This window comes from Neolamprologus brichardi, chromosome 3, assembly GCF_056152115.1.
Source record: "Neolamprologus brichardi isolate AB-2024 chromosome 3, ASM5615211v1, whole genome shotgun sequence".
NCBI lineage: Eukaryota > Metazoa > Chordata > Actinopteri > Cichliformes > Cichlidae > Neolamprologus > Neolamprologus brichardi.
This window is the reverse complement of record NC_142106.1, coordinates 17,279,372-17,295,770: the sequence shown is the minus strand read 5'-3', so window position 1 is coordinate 17,295,770 and position 16,399 is coordinate 17,279,372. Positions and strand designations below refer to the sequence as shown.

The 16,399-nt window shown below is 42.3% G+C and overlaps 3 protein-coding genes across 3 annotated transcripts; all 3 read left to right on the top strand.

Annotated features, from left to right (window-relative positions):
* The first annotated feature begins 3,113 nt into the window (after positions 1 to 3,113).
* LOC148103677 (uncharacterized) lies at positions 3,114 to 3,974 on the top strand. The gene has a single exon (XM_087839185.1). The coding sequence runs from the start codon at positions 3,114 to 3,116 to the stop codon at positions 3,972 to 3,974; it is 861 nt and encodes a 286-aa protein (XP_087695311.1).
* Positions 3,975 to 8,080: 4,106 nt separating this feature from the next.
* Positions 8,081 to 8,989, top strand: LOC148103676 (uncharacterized). Its single transcript, XM_087838183.1, has one exon. It carries the CDS (start codon positions 8,081 to 8,083, stop codon positions 8,987 to 8,989), a length of 909 nt encoding a protein of 302 aa, XP_087694309.1.
* Positions 8,990 to 13,573: 4,584 nt separating this feature from the next.
* Positions 13,574 to 16,141, top strand: LOC148103675 (uncharacterized). Its single transcript, XM_087838182.1, has 2 exons — positions 13,574 to 14,810; positions 14,994 to 16,141. The coding sequence occupies exons 1-2, from the start codon at positions 13,574 to 13,576 to the stop codon at positions 16,139 to 16,141; spliced, it is 2,385 nt and encodes a 794-aa protein (XP_087694308.1).
* The last annotated feature ends 258 nt before the right edge of the window (positions 16,142 to 16,399 follow it).

Below are 16,399 nucleotides of genomic sequence, written 5' to 3'. Positions count from 1 at the left end.
CTGATCAGCTGTTCAAAACACTTCTTCCACCATTACCTGCCTAAAACCGAAAGTGACCTAATTTTCGCAGGAAAATTTTTTTTTTACCTTCGGGGCCTTATAATCCTATACTTTTATATAGGATTAGGATAGGATATACTTATACTTGTACAGTACATGATCACATTTGTACAATATAATATTTATATTGTAAGAGCATGAAAGGCTTTTTTATAACATGATAAGTATGTATATTGTAATAACGTGATATTATGTTGAATGTGAAAAGCATATTGTTCGAACAAAAAGGTTTTCTCATTATAATGCGATATAGCTCTTTTTTTCTTTGGCCTGGGTGGCAGCTCTACGCTTCCATAAAGAATGGAAATGAGATCCCATAAATCTTCTCTATGTACACACAGGTGGCATGACACTGCCTAATTTGAATAAACAGCTGCTTTTAATTACAGGCCCTTTTTAACACTGTCAGATCTAATGAAGTGAATGAAACATAGACATTAAAAATCTCTAACACTACTTTTCCCACATTGTTCACAGTCCAATGTGCATGTTATATTCTGTCACATTTAAAAACTGAATCTAAACCAGTTGCATCAATTAAACAAACTGCTTGTTAGTTTTGGTTTGGGTGAAAATAAGATTTCTATTTTCACTACATAAAGTTTCCACATAGTTAGAAAATACAGATGTACCTACTACACTGCTCTGTGAGCCAAATTGTGAAGTACAATTTGCTGCTGTAACTTACATTAAGTGCCACCTAATGATTCATGCAAAGAGCTCACATAGTTCTACTGCTGTGTCAACTGTGAGCACCCTGAACACTAGCAGAAGCAGCAGCGCACGTTTAGGGTCAATAGCAGTCAGTCAGTTTGGAGACGTGAACTAGAGGAAACAATTCAACCAAAAGGTGCTCTTTAATATCTTTTATTATAGTGCCTTCTTTTTCATACATATTTAAGCTGTTGTGTATCTTTTTAAACTAATGCACTCGCATAAAAAAAGATGAATCTTGAAGATTTGGGGGAATATTAGATGATTCCTTCTGACAGCAGCACAGACAAAGGATGCTCTGCCATAAATTATTCTGTGTTAACTATAAATTACTTACATTTTTTATAAATGTAATCAACTGTACAGATGTTTTTGTGCTGCTTTATGTGTGATCAGATCAGACATCTTGTTAATACTTGCTTGTTGATTAGGTAGATGTAAGAACTTTGACTGGGATTACATAATTATATTATATCATGGATAAGGGATACAGTGTGTTTTGTATTGGAACATACACTGCCAGTCAAGTTTGGAGACACCTTCTCATTTAATGGTCTTTCTTATTTCACTGAAAGCATGGAAACTATGAATGAAAACATGAATTTATTTCATAACTTTTTTGTTTACTACATAACTCAAAACATTTTATATTTTATATTCTTAAAGATAACCACTATTTGCTTTGCTTACTGCTTTGCAGACTCTTTCTTTCATTGTCTCTATGAGCTTCATGAGGTAGGCACTTGATTGTCCAACAGCCTTGAAGGAGTTCCCAGAGATGCTGAGCACTTGTTGGGCTTTTTGTCTTCACTCTGCAGTTCATCCCACCCTTAACCATCTCACTTGGGTTTGGGTCAGGTGACTGTGGAGGCCAGGCTATCTGGTGCAGCACTCCATCACTATACTTATTGGACAAGTAGCCCTTACACACCTCCTCCTCCATGCTTCATGGTGGGAACCATGCATGTAGAAACTATCTGTTCACCTTTTCTGTATCACACTAAAGCACAATGTGTGGAACCACAGATCTCAAATTTGGACTCATCAGACCATAGCACAGATTTCCACTGGTCTAATGTCCGTTCCTGGATTCGTGCAGTCTCCTCTGAACAGTTGTAGAAATGTGTCTGCTACTAGAACACTGTGTTGCATTTATCTGGTCTCTAATCTGTGTACCAACCTGACCTCTGCACTACATAACTGATGGTTCCAACCCCATTAACTGTTTAAGACCTACCATAGAACCAAGTCCGCCAGAGCTTATCTTCATATTTTTACATGCTGTAGTGCCATTTTTGGGACCATTTCAAGTTGCTATACATCAATACAACCATTATAGCCCAAACTTTAATAATATGTATGCATTAAGTGCATAATAACTCCACAAATTGCAAAAAAAGTGCAATAAACTATAAAAAAAAATTGAAAATCGTTTTTGTTTTGTTTTTTTACATATATTTCTAGTTAGAGAAATTCAAGAGGTTTATCCCTCAAAACTTGAAATGCAAAAAAGTTGCACAAAATAGTTTGCAACAACAGAAAATTTTGAGTGTCTTCATAGTTTTATTTTTGAGATACACCAATTTTTATATACTGCAGGAAAAATGAAAATAAATTTTATAAATTGCAAAAAAACCCAAAACACCATCAAATAAACTATTTCCAGCAGTGCGATATGGGTTCTAAGCATCCCAGAAACTAAAAATGCAAAAACAAAAAAATATATATATATTGCGCTAGCTTACGTGGTTGCAGTTCTACAGCGGTTTAAAAATAGTTACGCAAAATGGAGTGTGCCCGCTCCGACTGGTTTTAAAGGGTTTAAGAAGGCAAGGCAAGGCAAGTTTATTTATATAGCACAATTCAACAACAAGGTGATTTCAAAGTGCTTTACAGAGACATTGAAGAGCAAAAACAAATAAAAAGCATGATTTAAAATTGATTTAAAAAAAAACCCAACAAAAAACCAAAAACAGTAGATAAAAGGCAAGAAATTCCACAAATGAACGCCAACAAGGCACACTTGTGACAGGAAACCATTGCAGGTGACTACATAATGAAGCTCACTGAGAGAAGGCCAAGGGTTTGCAGTGCTGTCAACAAAGTGCGGCTATTTTGAAGAAACTAAAATATAAAACATTTGGTGATATGTCTCTATTTTTCTTTGCTACATAATTCCATATATCTTGCTTTATATATCTGCTATACTAACTGGTCCATGACTGCCTTAAAGTACAGTTCCTTAATACGATGCATCATAACTGAACTTTCAATCCGTCCCCTGTCTGTCTCTCTAATTGTTTTTTTTTTTCTTTTCAGACCTACAACATACAGGAGATATGTCACTTAACTCCACCTCCAACTATCTTCTGGACTATTTCTGCTCCTACAATTCACCTAAATTCATTCCCTTCAATACAGTGAGAATCATCCTCCTACTCACTGTTTCTGTCCTTGTCTTTTATGTTGGTCATCAAAGATGGCGAAGGCAGCGCTCCTTTAAAACAGCAAGTCACTCTGACATCTTCACCTACCACGTGGCTGCCATGGAGCTAATCTGGGTCTTGGGGTGCTTCCTCATCTATTATGGCACATACACTAATCACTTAATGAGTGAGACTGTAGGATCACATGCTTCTCGTGTTGCTTATTGTGGAGAGATATTTTTCCACCTCCTGACCTGTGTAGAGCGTTACCTGGCTGTTGTTCACCCCATCACCTACATGAGTCTAAGAAATGCTCGTGGGGTCAAGATAAGAAACATCACCATCGGCTGTGCTTGGCTGCTGAGCTTTGGACTGACATGTGTTAAAGTTTTATTACCTCCTAATGACAAATCTGCCCCAACGTTCTGCATTTTGGTTCCCTCCATAATAGTCATATCTTTCTGCAGCCTCTCTGTACTCTGTGTTCTGATTCGCCCAGGGCCAGGGGAAGGAGGTGGGAAAAGGGAGACGGTTGACCAATCAAAGCTGAGAGCTTTCTACACCATCCTGGCTATAACCTGTGCTGTGTGGCTATGGGTTGTTGGCTTTCTTGTATCAATTGTTCTCAAGGAGTCACTTCTCGTGAACAGCACTGTCAAGTGTTCAGTGTTAATGTTTCTTATCTGGTTTAACTTGCCCAGCTGTTTGGTGTTACCTCTGTTATATCTTCACAGGGCAGGAAAACTCTCCTGTTGCTGTAATACCAACAAGTGAAGACAAGGATTGAATTTGAGTACACAAGAGAATATAGAGTTACATGATCTAAAAACAAAAAGTATGCTAAAATATTTGGAACAGTTTCAGTTTTATTATTATCATAACACAGGGCAAGTCAAGACTCCAACCAGACTAAGTTCCAGAAGTAGAAGCAGTAGTTAATTATATTGGCCAATAAGTCTTAACTGTTAGTTTAATTGTAAGATCAATTAGCAAATCATTCTAATTGAACACTAATTTGATCTAGCGCCAGAATACTATTTTTCTTTTAGTCCTTGAAATTCAAAGTTTACAAAGATGATTATTAAGGGTTTCAGAGCTAATGCTATCCTCCATACATCCATTATTTCCCGCTTATTATTGTCAGGGTCACGGCTGGACTGGTGCATATCCCAGCTGCCCTGCATGCAAAACAAAATAAATGATTTGTCTTTCAGAAGTACACATGTCACATACAGAATAATGACTGTGTACAAACATATTGCCTGGTAGTAATCATTCATGAGCTTGGAAACTTACAGGCCTGAATTATGACAGAGCTTTCACTTTACCATTAACATATTTTTCAAAAGCTAGGGCTTTTTCAGGCAGGCTATAGTGCTTTTGGATCCCAAACTGTACAGATAATTATTTACCTGTAGTGACGTCATTTTCGCAGAAAATGTATTTTTTTCCTATAGAGCATTTACAAAGATATGTTGGTGTTTTTTAAAATTCATGTTTGAGTTTATGCCTTTCTGTATAGTTCCTGTGATGTTTAGAACTCAAATTAACCTGTTGGAAATAGTTTATTTTGATGCACATGATATTTCTTTTTTCTTTTTTTTTTTTTGCAAATTTGCATTAAAATATTTTGGTGTATAATTGGTGTATTTCAAAAATAAAACTATGAAGACACTCAAAATAAATTTCCTGTGGTGAGAAACTATTTTGTGCAACTTTTTTGTATTTACAGTTTTGAGGGATAAGCCTCTTAAATTTCTCTAACAAGAAATATATGTTAAAAAACCAAAAACGATTTTCAATTTTTTTGTAGTTTATTGCACTTTTTTGCAATTTATGTAATTACTATGCACTTAATGCATACATATTATTAAAATTTGGGCTATAACGGTTGTATTGATGTATATCAACTTGAAATGCTCCCAAAAATGGCTCTACAACATGTAAAAATATAATATAAGCTCTGGCGGACTTGGTTCTATGGTAGGTCTTAAAGGGTTAAAGGGTGTGAAAACTTGCTAAATATAGTGACAAAGTCGCATAGTTGGCAAAACTGGTGCCGGTTTGCGTAACTTAGATGAGCAGGCACCTTTAGAGCGGGCGGCACAGATTCGAATCCTACCCGTGGCTGTTGCGGCATGTCTTCCCCGCTCTCACTCCCTCTGCTTTCTTGTCAGTCTTCAGTGTACCCTTTCAAATAAAGCCATCTTCAGCAGATACTTGAGCTTTTTCATCTCTTTTCAGCAGATAGTTCTGCTTCTTCAGCTGTAAGTTCCGCTACACAGCATTCACCTGGCATTTTTGCCAGAAATGCACCTTTTTGTATTTTTTTTAAAGATTTTTGTAAGGTTGTCATTTGTAATATTATTTATTGCTTTTCAGATTGTTGCACTTCTCTGGTAATTGTATTTTATATATTCAACTGATGGGGCGTAGACTGTTTGCCAGGGTGTTAAGAGGTTTGTTTGAATTATTGTTGTCTTTATGTAGTTGTTAAGATTTATTGATTGTTTCTTTTATTTTATTTTATTTTTTTAGAATATTAAAGAAGTTGTTTTATCAGTGGAAGCAGGGAAGACTCCTGGGGGATTTTAAGGTATTTAGCGCTGGGCCAGTCCCTTAACCCACATCTGCATCTGCATGACCTGCTGCTAGAAAGTTAGTTTATAGGAGTCGAACCAGACTTCCTGTTAAGGGTTCATGGGCTTTGGAAATTGACAGATGCATTCAATTAGCCCTCAGAAAGATAGCATTACACAGACAAACACAGAGTAAATAGGTGATATTAGACTAAATGACTAGGTTGTGGGTGCATCCCGGACGAGTCCCCAGGCAGCACGGTGGCACAGTGGTTAGCACTGTTGCCGTACAGCAAGAAGTCCTGAGTTCAATTCCACCATCAGGCCGGGGTCTTTCTGTGTGGAGTTTGCATGTTCTCCCCATGTTTGCGTGGGTTCCCTCCGGGTACTCCGGCTTCCTCCCGCCGTCTAAAGACATGCAGCTTGTGGGGATAGGTTAATTGGATAATCCAAATTGCCACTAGGTGTGAATGTGCAAGTGAATGTGAGTGCGAATGGTTGTCTGTACTGTGTGTTGGCCCTGCGACAGACTGGCGACCTGTCCAGGGTGTACCCCGTCTCTCGCCCTATGACAGCTGGGATAGGCTCCAGCACCCCCCGTGACCCTGAAAAGGATAAGCGGAAGCGAATGGATGGATGGACTAGTACATTTGACTGCAGTATTCAAATGGTACCAGTTGATGTAATTAATGATTCTTGCAATTGCATGTCTCAATAATTTAACTTACCCTGACCCTTTTATTCCTCCCCACAATTGTGAGATTAACTATATGTGTCAGCTCCAAAGGTCCATCATTCTCTAACACAGTGATGTGATCGTGCAGCTGACTTCTGCTTAAACATCTCCTACCTGTGTTTTTATTTTATTTTATTTTATTTTGTCTGTGTATTTATGGAAAGTAAAAGGGATATGACTTTAGTTAAAAAAGCATGCTGTTGTTATTTTTCTTCCTTTTCTTTTTTTAATAGGAAAGGATTAGTACTTAGCTGGTGCTACAGAGGCTGCCTGACCCTGCTTAATTTGAATGAACACCTGCTTTTGATCACAGGCTATTTGAATATGGTCAGATGTAATGGAGTGAAGGAAACGTAGACATTAAAAAACTCTACACTACTCTTTCCACATTGTTGACAGCCCAAACTGCATGTTACCTGTCACATATAAAAAACTGAGTCTAAACCAGTTGCATTCTTTACACAAATTCTTTGTTAGTTTTAGGTTGAGTTAGTTAGTTAGTTAGTTTAGTTTTAGTAAAAATAAGAATTCTGTTTTAATTACATAAAGTTTCCATATGGTTTGATAATACACATGTACCCTGTGATATGACTCTGTGTTCCAAAGGCTAGAGTATAATTTGCTGCTTGATTTACATTAAGTGCCACCTACTGAGTCATGCAAAAAGCTCCGATCACTCTGCTGCTGTGTGAACTACCCATTGTGAGTACCCAGAAGCATCGCTGCACATTTAGTGTAAAGAGCAATCAATCAGTTTGGAGACGCAAGCCAGAGGAAACAATTCAGCCAAAAAGGTGCTTTTTAATGTCTTTTATTATAGTGAGAACTTCATTTAAAATGCTTTATTTGATTATTTAAGCTGTTATTTATCTTTTTAAAACTAATTATAAATTGAATATTAGGGGCTATGCAATTAACTCATTCCTTCTAAAGGCAGACAATAGACACTTTTCCATACGTGAATCTATGTTGCCTATACACCCTTAACATGTAAAAAAAAAAAAAAAGGTATCCACTGCACAAATGTTTTGGTGTTGGTTTTCCGTGATTAAATCAGACTTGATTAGGTGAATCTAAGAACATTGACTATGATTACATAAGTATATGCTATCATAAGAGAGACAGTATATTTTATGTTTGAACATATATTCATATAGAGAGTCAATCTTCTGTAATAACATAGATACTGGCTCTGACAATTTAAATTTTATTCAGTGTGAACAAACCAACAACTTAATGATATTGTAGATAACAATGATCAGTTTGATGTTATTATCACAAGCTTTGTTGGTAGATTTTTTCCAGTGTCAATAATTTTTTTCATTTTGGTTTTGTATTAAAAAGTCAGTTAACATTCAAGATTATATGTCCTGTAAAATTCCTTTTAAAAAATATTTCAGGAAGCAGTTTATTACTCCCACTTTTGCTCCCAAAGATATAGTAACTGATCTATGACTGTCTAGGAGTACATTTTCTTGATAAGATGCATTTTAATTGTGAACTGTCGATCCCTCCCCTGTTTGTCCCTATAATTGTTTTTTTTTTTCATCAGACCTACAGCAGATATGTCACTTAACACCACCTCCAACAATTTTCTGGACTATTTCTGTTCCACAAATGCAAATTCATCCCAAATGGTTCCCTTCTATACAGTGAGAATCATCCTCCTCCTCACTCTCTCTGTCATCATCTTTTATATTGGTCACCAAAGATGGCGGCAGCAGCGCTCCTTTAAGACAGCAAGCCACTCTGACATCTTCACCTACCACATGGCTGCCATGGAGCTGACCTGGGTCTTAGCATGTTTGATCATGTTTTGTGGTGCATACACTAATCACTTAGTAAGTGAGACTGTAGGATCATATGCCTCTAGCATTGCTTATTATGGAGAAATATTTTTCCACGTCCTGACCTGTGTAGAACGTTATCTGGCTGTTGTTCACCCCATCACCTACATGAGTCTAAGAAATGCCCGTGGGGTCAGGATCAGAAACATCAGCATTGGCTGTGTTTGGCTGCTGAGTTTAGGACTGTCAGGTGTTAAAGTTTTATTACCCTCTAACTACAAACCTGCCCCATTGTTCTTTGTTTTGGCTCTCGCCATAATAATCATAACTTTCTGCAGCCTCTCTGTTCTGTGTGTGTTGATTCGCCCAAGGCCAGGGGAAGGGGGTGGGGAAAAGGAGATGGTTGACCAATCAAAGCTGAGAGCTTTCTACACCATCATGGCTATAACCTGTGCTGTGTGGCTATGGGTTGTTGGGCTGCTTTTATTTAATGCTCTCAACATCTCACGTCTAGTGAGCAGCACTGCCCTGTGCTCAGCATCGATGTACATGGTCTGGTTTAACTTTCCAAATTGTTTGGTGTTACCTCTGCTGTTTCTGCATAGAGCAGGAAAACTCTCATGTTCCTGTTGTACCAACAAATTAATACAAGAATTGAATTTGAGTACAACAGAGAGATGTAAATGATTTATATAATATGCTAAAATGTTTGGAAATGTTTCAGTTTTATTACTACCATAAGACAGGGCTAAGTCAAGACTCGAACCACACTTAAGATCCAGAAGTAGACGATAAGTCTAAACTGGTGGTTTGTAAACTTATCTGACAAAACATTGTTGATTAACAGTCCCAGGATTTAATCAAACCCCATGACTTGTTCCTTTTTTGTGTTATTGAGTTATTCATCATCAATCAAGCTTTACAAATTGTATAGATATTGTATGTAGACTATCACCAATGAATTTGGAAATAAAGGAGGCTGTTTGGCTTTATTTAGAGACATCACTAGTCTTAAAATAAAGCCTAGAGCTGATGCTGTCCTATTAACAGAAAAATGAAAAACACCAAATGGATCATAAGAGCATGGAGCATAAAATTTTTACGTTTCCTTTTCTAAAAGACACACAGAACACAAAAGGTTGTTCTGCATTTGTGCACACTAATTAAGTTTGATGTAGCAGTGCTACTTTCAGTGTTTTTTAATCCAACATTTGAGAGTTATGGACCACTGAAAAGTGGTCCATAACTCCATAAAAGTTCCATGTGAAACAGAGTCTTGGAGAAGACAAACCTAAATTTTGAAGCTCCATTTCAACAGCTGCTCACAAAAGAAAGAGATTATAAGATACATGTTGGGTCACTTGTTATTTTACTAGATGTGAAATCATAGACATCCTCAGCTCTTATAGTTATCTCAATCTTTTGATAAAGATTGTGGATTGAAGTGATTGTTAAGCACATTGCTTTCATTCTTATTTGAATTGGGGAAAATGGACGAAATTATTTGCCTTCCAAATGTTTCATTTCCCTTACAGAATAACGGTTGCTGGCCATGCAAATGACAGCACAAATCACCTTTATTGTTTGTACAATTCTTGTATGTGCTTTTTGTGAGTATGTATGTACAATTCATTGTTGTCCAATTGTAGTCGGCAGGATGCTTTAAAGTTAAAGTGTATGCTCATGTTAGGTCTAGCAGGCAGTAATCATTCAGTTAATCTCTGTAGTATTCATAAGTTTGAAAACTAATATGACTGAACTTTTACTTCATCATTAACAGAATGTTACACAATTGTATCATAATCACCAGCTAGAGATAATCAAGACAGGTTGTAGTTCTTTTAGGTCTATGCTGGCATTCGGTATTTTCTGTTCTGCAGCAGTTTGCCCTCTAGTGGTTGTTTTTGTGTATTTTTCACTCTGCAAGATCTAGCCAGAGGCAGTTTCACCTCTGTTAATCTGTTGCCATCCATGCCTTCACAAGTTGATAAACGGCATCATCTGTAAGTAATATTGTTTGTTATCACTGAGACGACTTGTGTGCATTATTATTTGTTGTGAAGGCGTGATATAGTTTGTAGTTTGAATTTAATTTGAATGCATGTATAACCTAAGCTAGTAAGGTTAAGCTAGCTCATATGCCATGTGGTTTCTTTAACATTTTGATCATGAGTGTGATTTCATTTGATGTTTTATTCGGGCACTCACTAAGCAGATAAATATAGTGTTCTTATATTTTTGAATATGTGTTTGTTATATTTTATATTGATGCAACATTTTATTGGTTTATTTCTGGTTTTGTCAACAGTGTCACACTTTTTCCTTATTAAATCATCCAACTCAACACATCGGCCTGTTCCTTGGATTTTGATGAGGAGAGTGTTTAGCTGTCTGTATAGCTGAGTCTACATTCACGAGGACAACACTTAGTGAGGACAGAACAAGGTCCTTTAGGGAATTTTAGCTGAACTGTAAGAACACATACATGACAAAACGAAATTGGGCATTAATTGTTCATGTTATTAACCTTTTGCATAATTAATAGGGTGTAGCTCCTATATATTTCTGTTCACATTCAGATTTTGTAATATAGCAAAAAGTTATAGCAACAAGTTTGTTTGTATGTTTGACTATGTTGATTAGGTTCATTAGGTTTAGCTGAGATGTGCGGCATCTCCATGATGCCAGTTAAAAATCATTTCATTATCAGTATATTATTTAAATTTACAGTACTGTGCAAAAGTTTAAGACAGGTGAGAAAAAAATGCCGTAAACAAAGAATGCTTTCAAAGATGGAAGTGTTAATTGTTTATTTTCATCAATCAACAAAATGCAGTGAATGAACAAAAGATAAATCTAAATCAAATGAATATTTGGTGTGACCACCCTTTGCCTTCAAAACAGCATCTATTCTTCTAGGCACACTTGCACCCAGTCTTTGAAGGAACTCGACTGGTAGGTTGTTCCAAACATCTTGGAGAACTTACGACAGATCTTCTGTGGATGTATGCTTTCTCACATCCTTCAGTGTCTTCATGTAATCCCAGACACACTTGTTGATGATGTTGAGATCAGAGCTCTGTGGGGGCCATACCATAACTTCCAGTACTTATTGTTCTTCTTTTTGCTCTAGATAATTTATGCTCTAGATAAGCATCATGGCAACTACAGGTTGCATAAATGCATAAATTAATTTGCATTGTGGCCCAGTTGACTGTAAATGCTGAAATTTCTATTGTATTATGGACTTTTATTGTAATGGAGAGCTCAATTGATAAACTGAATGAAAATAAACACTTCAAATAAGAAGTCTGCATCCATATCGTCAATATTGCTTCCGTGATTATTAATCCTTAGGTCAAAAATCTATACATTTGACCATACATGTTCTGATGTTTGTTATACATTTTAGTGTAACATATGTATATTGATATTTTAAACAGTACTGCAACCTAAGCACTTAACAGCATACACTACAGGTTTTCTGGTCCACCCCAGGGATCGGGTTCTCCGATACAAACAGAGTAACTGAGTGTACACTGTTAAATGCCAGGATGATTACCATGAATTATACATCAGGGAAACCAAACAACCTCTGGTGAAGCAGATGGAACAACACAGAACAGCCAAATTGTCAGGCCAGGAATACTTAGTTTAAGCTGGTTAAATATCTGCAGTGTTCCCATTCATTCCTCCACTTCTATCCGGCCCTCAATTTTAGCTGCTTTAGTTTGTGGGACTTTCTGTCTGATATTTAGTCTTCAACAAGTTAAATGCATGCTCAACTGGGTTAACATCAGGTGACTGACTTGGCCACTAAATAATATTACACTTCATTGCTTTAATAAACTCCTGGGTTTCTTTGGATTTATGGGTTGGGTCATTGTCCATGTGTATTATAAATCACCGCCCAATCAAGTTGAGTGTGTTTAGAATTTGAGCAGACAATATGTCACTGAACACCTCAATTTCATTTGGCTGCTTATATGCTGTGCCACATCATCAATCATCAACATCAATAAACATTAGTGTCCCCGTTGCCACTGACAGCCATGCAAGCCTAAGCCATCACAATGTGCTTTACAAATGATGTGCTATGCTTTGGACCATGAGCTGTACCACACATTCTCCATATTTTTGTGTTGTTATCATTCTAGTAGAGGTTTTTCTTGGTTTCATCTATCAAACGAATGTTTTTTGTGCTGGCTTTTTTAGATGTTCTTGTTTGTTTGTTTGTTTTAGCAAAGTCCAATCTAGCCTCTCTATTCTTGAGGCTTATGAGGGGCTTACATCTTGCACTTTAACCCTTTGTATTTACTTTCATACAGTCTTCTCTTTATGACTTGGATTTTGTTAGAATTTTACTTTTTATCTTTAATACATCCGCCTTTTTGTTTGATCAGTTTTCTCCTGTTTTTGTTAGGCAGGGAGGAAAGTGATTGTCGTTTGGTTTAGTTCTTTTGAGTAGGTAAGTTGTTTATTCCTGAGATAAGTTACCTTTTGTTTGTTGTTTTGGCCTTGGGTTCACCCTGAAGTTATGATATGCTCCCTTCCTTTGTTTTAACCCTGATGCACCCGCCAGGGGGAGAGCGTCGGGGTCGGGGGGGGGGGGGGGATGCGGGTACCCCGCGGAGGGACGGAGAGATGGAATGAGGAGGTCGGGGGGATGCGGGTCCCCCGCGGAGGGACGGAGGGATGGAATGAGGAGGTCGGGGGGATGCGGGTCCCCCGCGGAGGGACGGAGGGATGGAATGAGGAGGTCGGGGGGGATGCGGGTACCCCGCGGAGGGACGGAGGGGTGTAATGAGGAGGTCGGGGGGATGCGGGTCCCCCGCGGAGGGACGGAGGGATGGAATGAGGAGGTCGGGGGGATGCGGGTCCCCCGCGGAGGGACGGAGGGATGGAATGAGGAGGTCGGGGGGGATGCGGGTACCCCGCGGAGGGACGGAGGGGTGTAATGAGGAGGTCGGAAATAACTGGATCAGAGGTGAGAGAGATTTAAAGGTCTCTCTCATCCACCCCCCCCCGAGTGGATGAGAGAGAGAGAGAGAGAGAGAGAGAGAGAGAGATCGGTGGTCGAGAAACACCCCGACGAAAGCACAGCGTGTCGCGTGGCGAGACGATAAGAGCGTGGATGGCGGGTACTAAGTGTGTCGGGGTTTGGTTACGGAGGCGGCATCCAGGCGCGGGCTGTACTACAACAACAGCTCTGGCAACAAGGTGCCAACGTGAAAGAAGAAGAAGAAGAAGAAGAAGAAGAAGAAGAAGACAATGTCACGCACCAGACCGTGGGAGCCAAAGAGCACAAAGGTCGGTACAGGTGGACCGCTTTCACCGGCGGTGTCATCATCGTCCTCCTCCTCCTTCCGCTCACCATCGCCATCGCCATCGCCAGCGCGTTTGGCGTACGCGGGGTGGGCTGCGGTCGCTCCGTTGTTGCGACCGGCCACGTTTCGTTATCAAGGGCTAGGGGTCGAGGAAGACCAAGAGCAGCAGCAGCAGCAGCAGCAGCAGCAGCAACAACAACAACAACAAGAGGAGGAGGAGAACTCGGAGGAGGAGGAGGAGCAGGAGGAAGAGGAGCAAGAGGCCGAGGGGGACGACGACGACGACACGACGGCCCGAACGCTCGCAGACGAGGAGCGCTACCGGGAGGATCGGGAGTCGGACGAAAACGATGAGGCGGCGGACCACCAAGGGTACGCGGCCACAGAGGATCAGGGTTGCGAAATGCCGTTGCAACTTTGCCAGGACGGCGGCTCGCAAGGCGAGCCGAAAGGCCGAGACGAAAACGAAGAAGCAGGCGCTGAACCGGGGTGGGGGGCTTCGGAGCTGTGGCAAGAGGACGCCGGCCGTGCTGCAGGTGGCGTTCATGATCTTCGGCGCGATCGCCGCCATGGCGCTGTCGGCGAAACTCGCGATGCAGATGTAGCCGATGATTATGACGAAGAAGAAGAAGAAGAAGAAGAAGAAGACGAAGAAGAAAAAGAAGAAGAAGAAGAAGAAGAAGACCTCGACCCGCGAGGACGAGGAGGCCCCACCGAAGAGGCCGTGGCGGCGGCGCGAGACGAGGCCTCCTCGTTCATGGCCTACTTCCCGCCGGAGATCGAGGACTCGGTGATCGCCATGACCAACCTGGAAGCGGACAGGCGCAGGCCCGCCATCGACGGATGGAAACCCATGGGCCGCGTCGAGTTCCGAGCCTTCGTGGGGCTGCTCGTGCTCGCCGGCGTGTACAGGTCCCGGGGAGAGGCCTGCGAGAGCCTGTGGGACGCCGAGAGCGGCAGGTCCGTGTTCAGAGCCACGATGCCGCTCAAGACCTTTCGAGCCTACTCGAGCGCGCTGCGCTTCGACGACAGAGAGACCAGACCGGCCAGGCGAGACGATGGCAGCTACGACAAACTGGCCCCCATCAGAGCCGTGTGGGACGAGTGGTGCGCGAGGTTGCCCGCCATGTACCGCCCGGGACCGGAGGTCACCGTCGACGAGAGGCTGGTGCCGTTCAGAGGTACGTGGTGTGTGTGTGTGTTTGTGTGTGTGTAGGGTTACTCACGTCCCCCTTCTCTCTCCCTCTCTCTCTCTCCATCTCTCTCTCTCCATCTCTCTCTCTCTCTCTCTCCCTCCATCTCTCTCTCCATCTCTCTCTCCCTCCATCTCTCTCTCCCTCTCTCTCTCTCTCTCTCTCCATCAGGAAGGTGTCCGTTCAGACAGTACATGCCCAGCAAACCAGCCAGGTACGGTATCAAGATATGGGTGGCGTGCGACGCGCGTTCCAGCTACGCGTGGAAGATGCAAGTCTACACCGACAAGCGCGGCCCTCCCGAAAAGCACCTGGCCACTCGAGTGGTCGTGGACCTCACCGAGGGATTGACGCCGGGACGCAACGTCACCTGCGACAACTTTTTCACCTCGCGCGAGCTCGCCGACAGGCTCTATCGCGAAAGAGGCCACACCGTGCTGGGCACTCTGCGATCGAACAGGCCCGAGATCCCCAGAGAGCTGCGCTGCGTCAAGGGCAGGGCCGTGGGCTCCGTCGAATCAGTAGTACTCGGCGGCTGTTCCGCGGGACGAGGAGGAGGAGGAGGAGGAGGAGGAGGAGGGCCCGACACGATTATCCTCTCCTACGTGGCAAAGAAGAACAAGAACGTGCTGCTCCTCACCACCGCTCCTCGCTACCACCGCCACTGTCACTCCGGTCCCGAGCCCCGGCTTAGAAGCAGCGACAGCAGAAGCGGCGGCGGCAGCGCAAAACCGCCCTTGGTGCTGCATTACAACCGCACCAAGGGAGGCGTCGACAACCTGGACAAGGTCGTGAGCACGTACAGCTGCAGGAGAAAGACCTGCAGGTGGCCCGTGGCCCTTTTCCACAACATGGTCGACGTGGCGGCCTACAACGCGTTTGTGCTCTGGAGGGAAATTCACCCCGACTGGATGGCGGGCAAGCTCAACAGGCGAAGGCTCTTCCTCGAGCGACTGGGCAAAGCGCTCGCGCGCCCCATGCTCGAAGCCAGGGCGTTAGCGCGAGGAGGAGGAGGAGGACGAGGAGGAAGAGCCGCGGCCCGAGGTGCTGCCGCCGAGGCCGACGCGGATGCTCGTACTACACGCGCCGGCGCCTCTAATGATAATAACGCTACGGTACCACGCGACTCCTCTCCGGTCAAGAGGCGAAGGTGCCGCGTGTGTCCCAGGAGCAAAGACGTCAAGACCAAGATCCTGTGCCACGAGTGCCGAGTGCACGTGTGCACCAACTGCGCCGTCACGTACTGTCCCGACTGCGCCGCTTCTTCTTCTTCTTCCCGCGCCGCCGCCGCCGCTCCCCAGACGCCACCGACGTCGTAATAACACGAGCGCCCCACGGGGGGGCCCTGGCGACCCCAACCCTATCATGATGATAACACATATGCCCCGAGGGGGTCCTAGCGACCCCCACCCTAATCATCATCATAATAACACACATATGCCCCGAGGGGGGTCTTGGTGACCCCCCATCATCATCATCATCATCATTATCATCATCATCAATACCATCCTAATAACAACACACACGCCCCGAGGGGGGTCACCAAGACCCACGCCCCGAGAACAGGCGGGCGCACA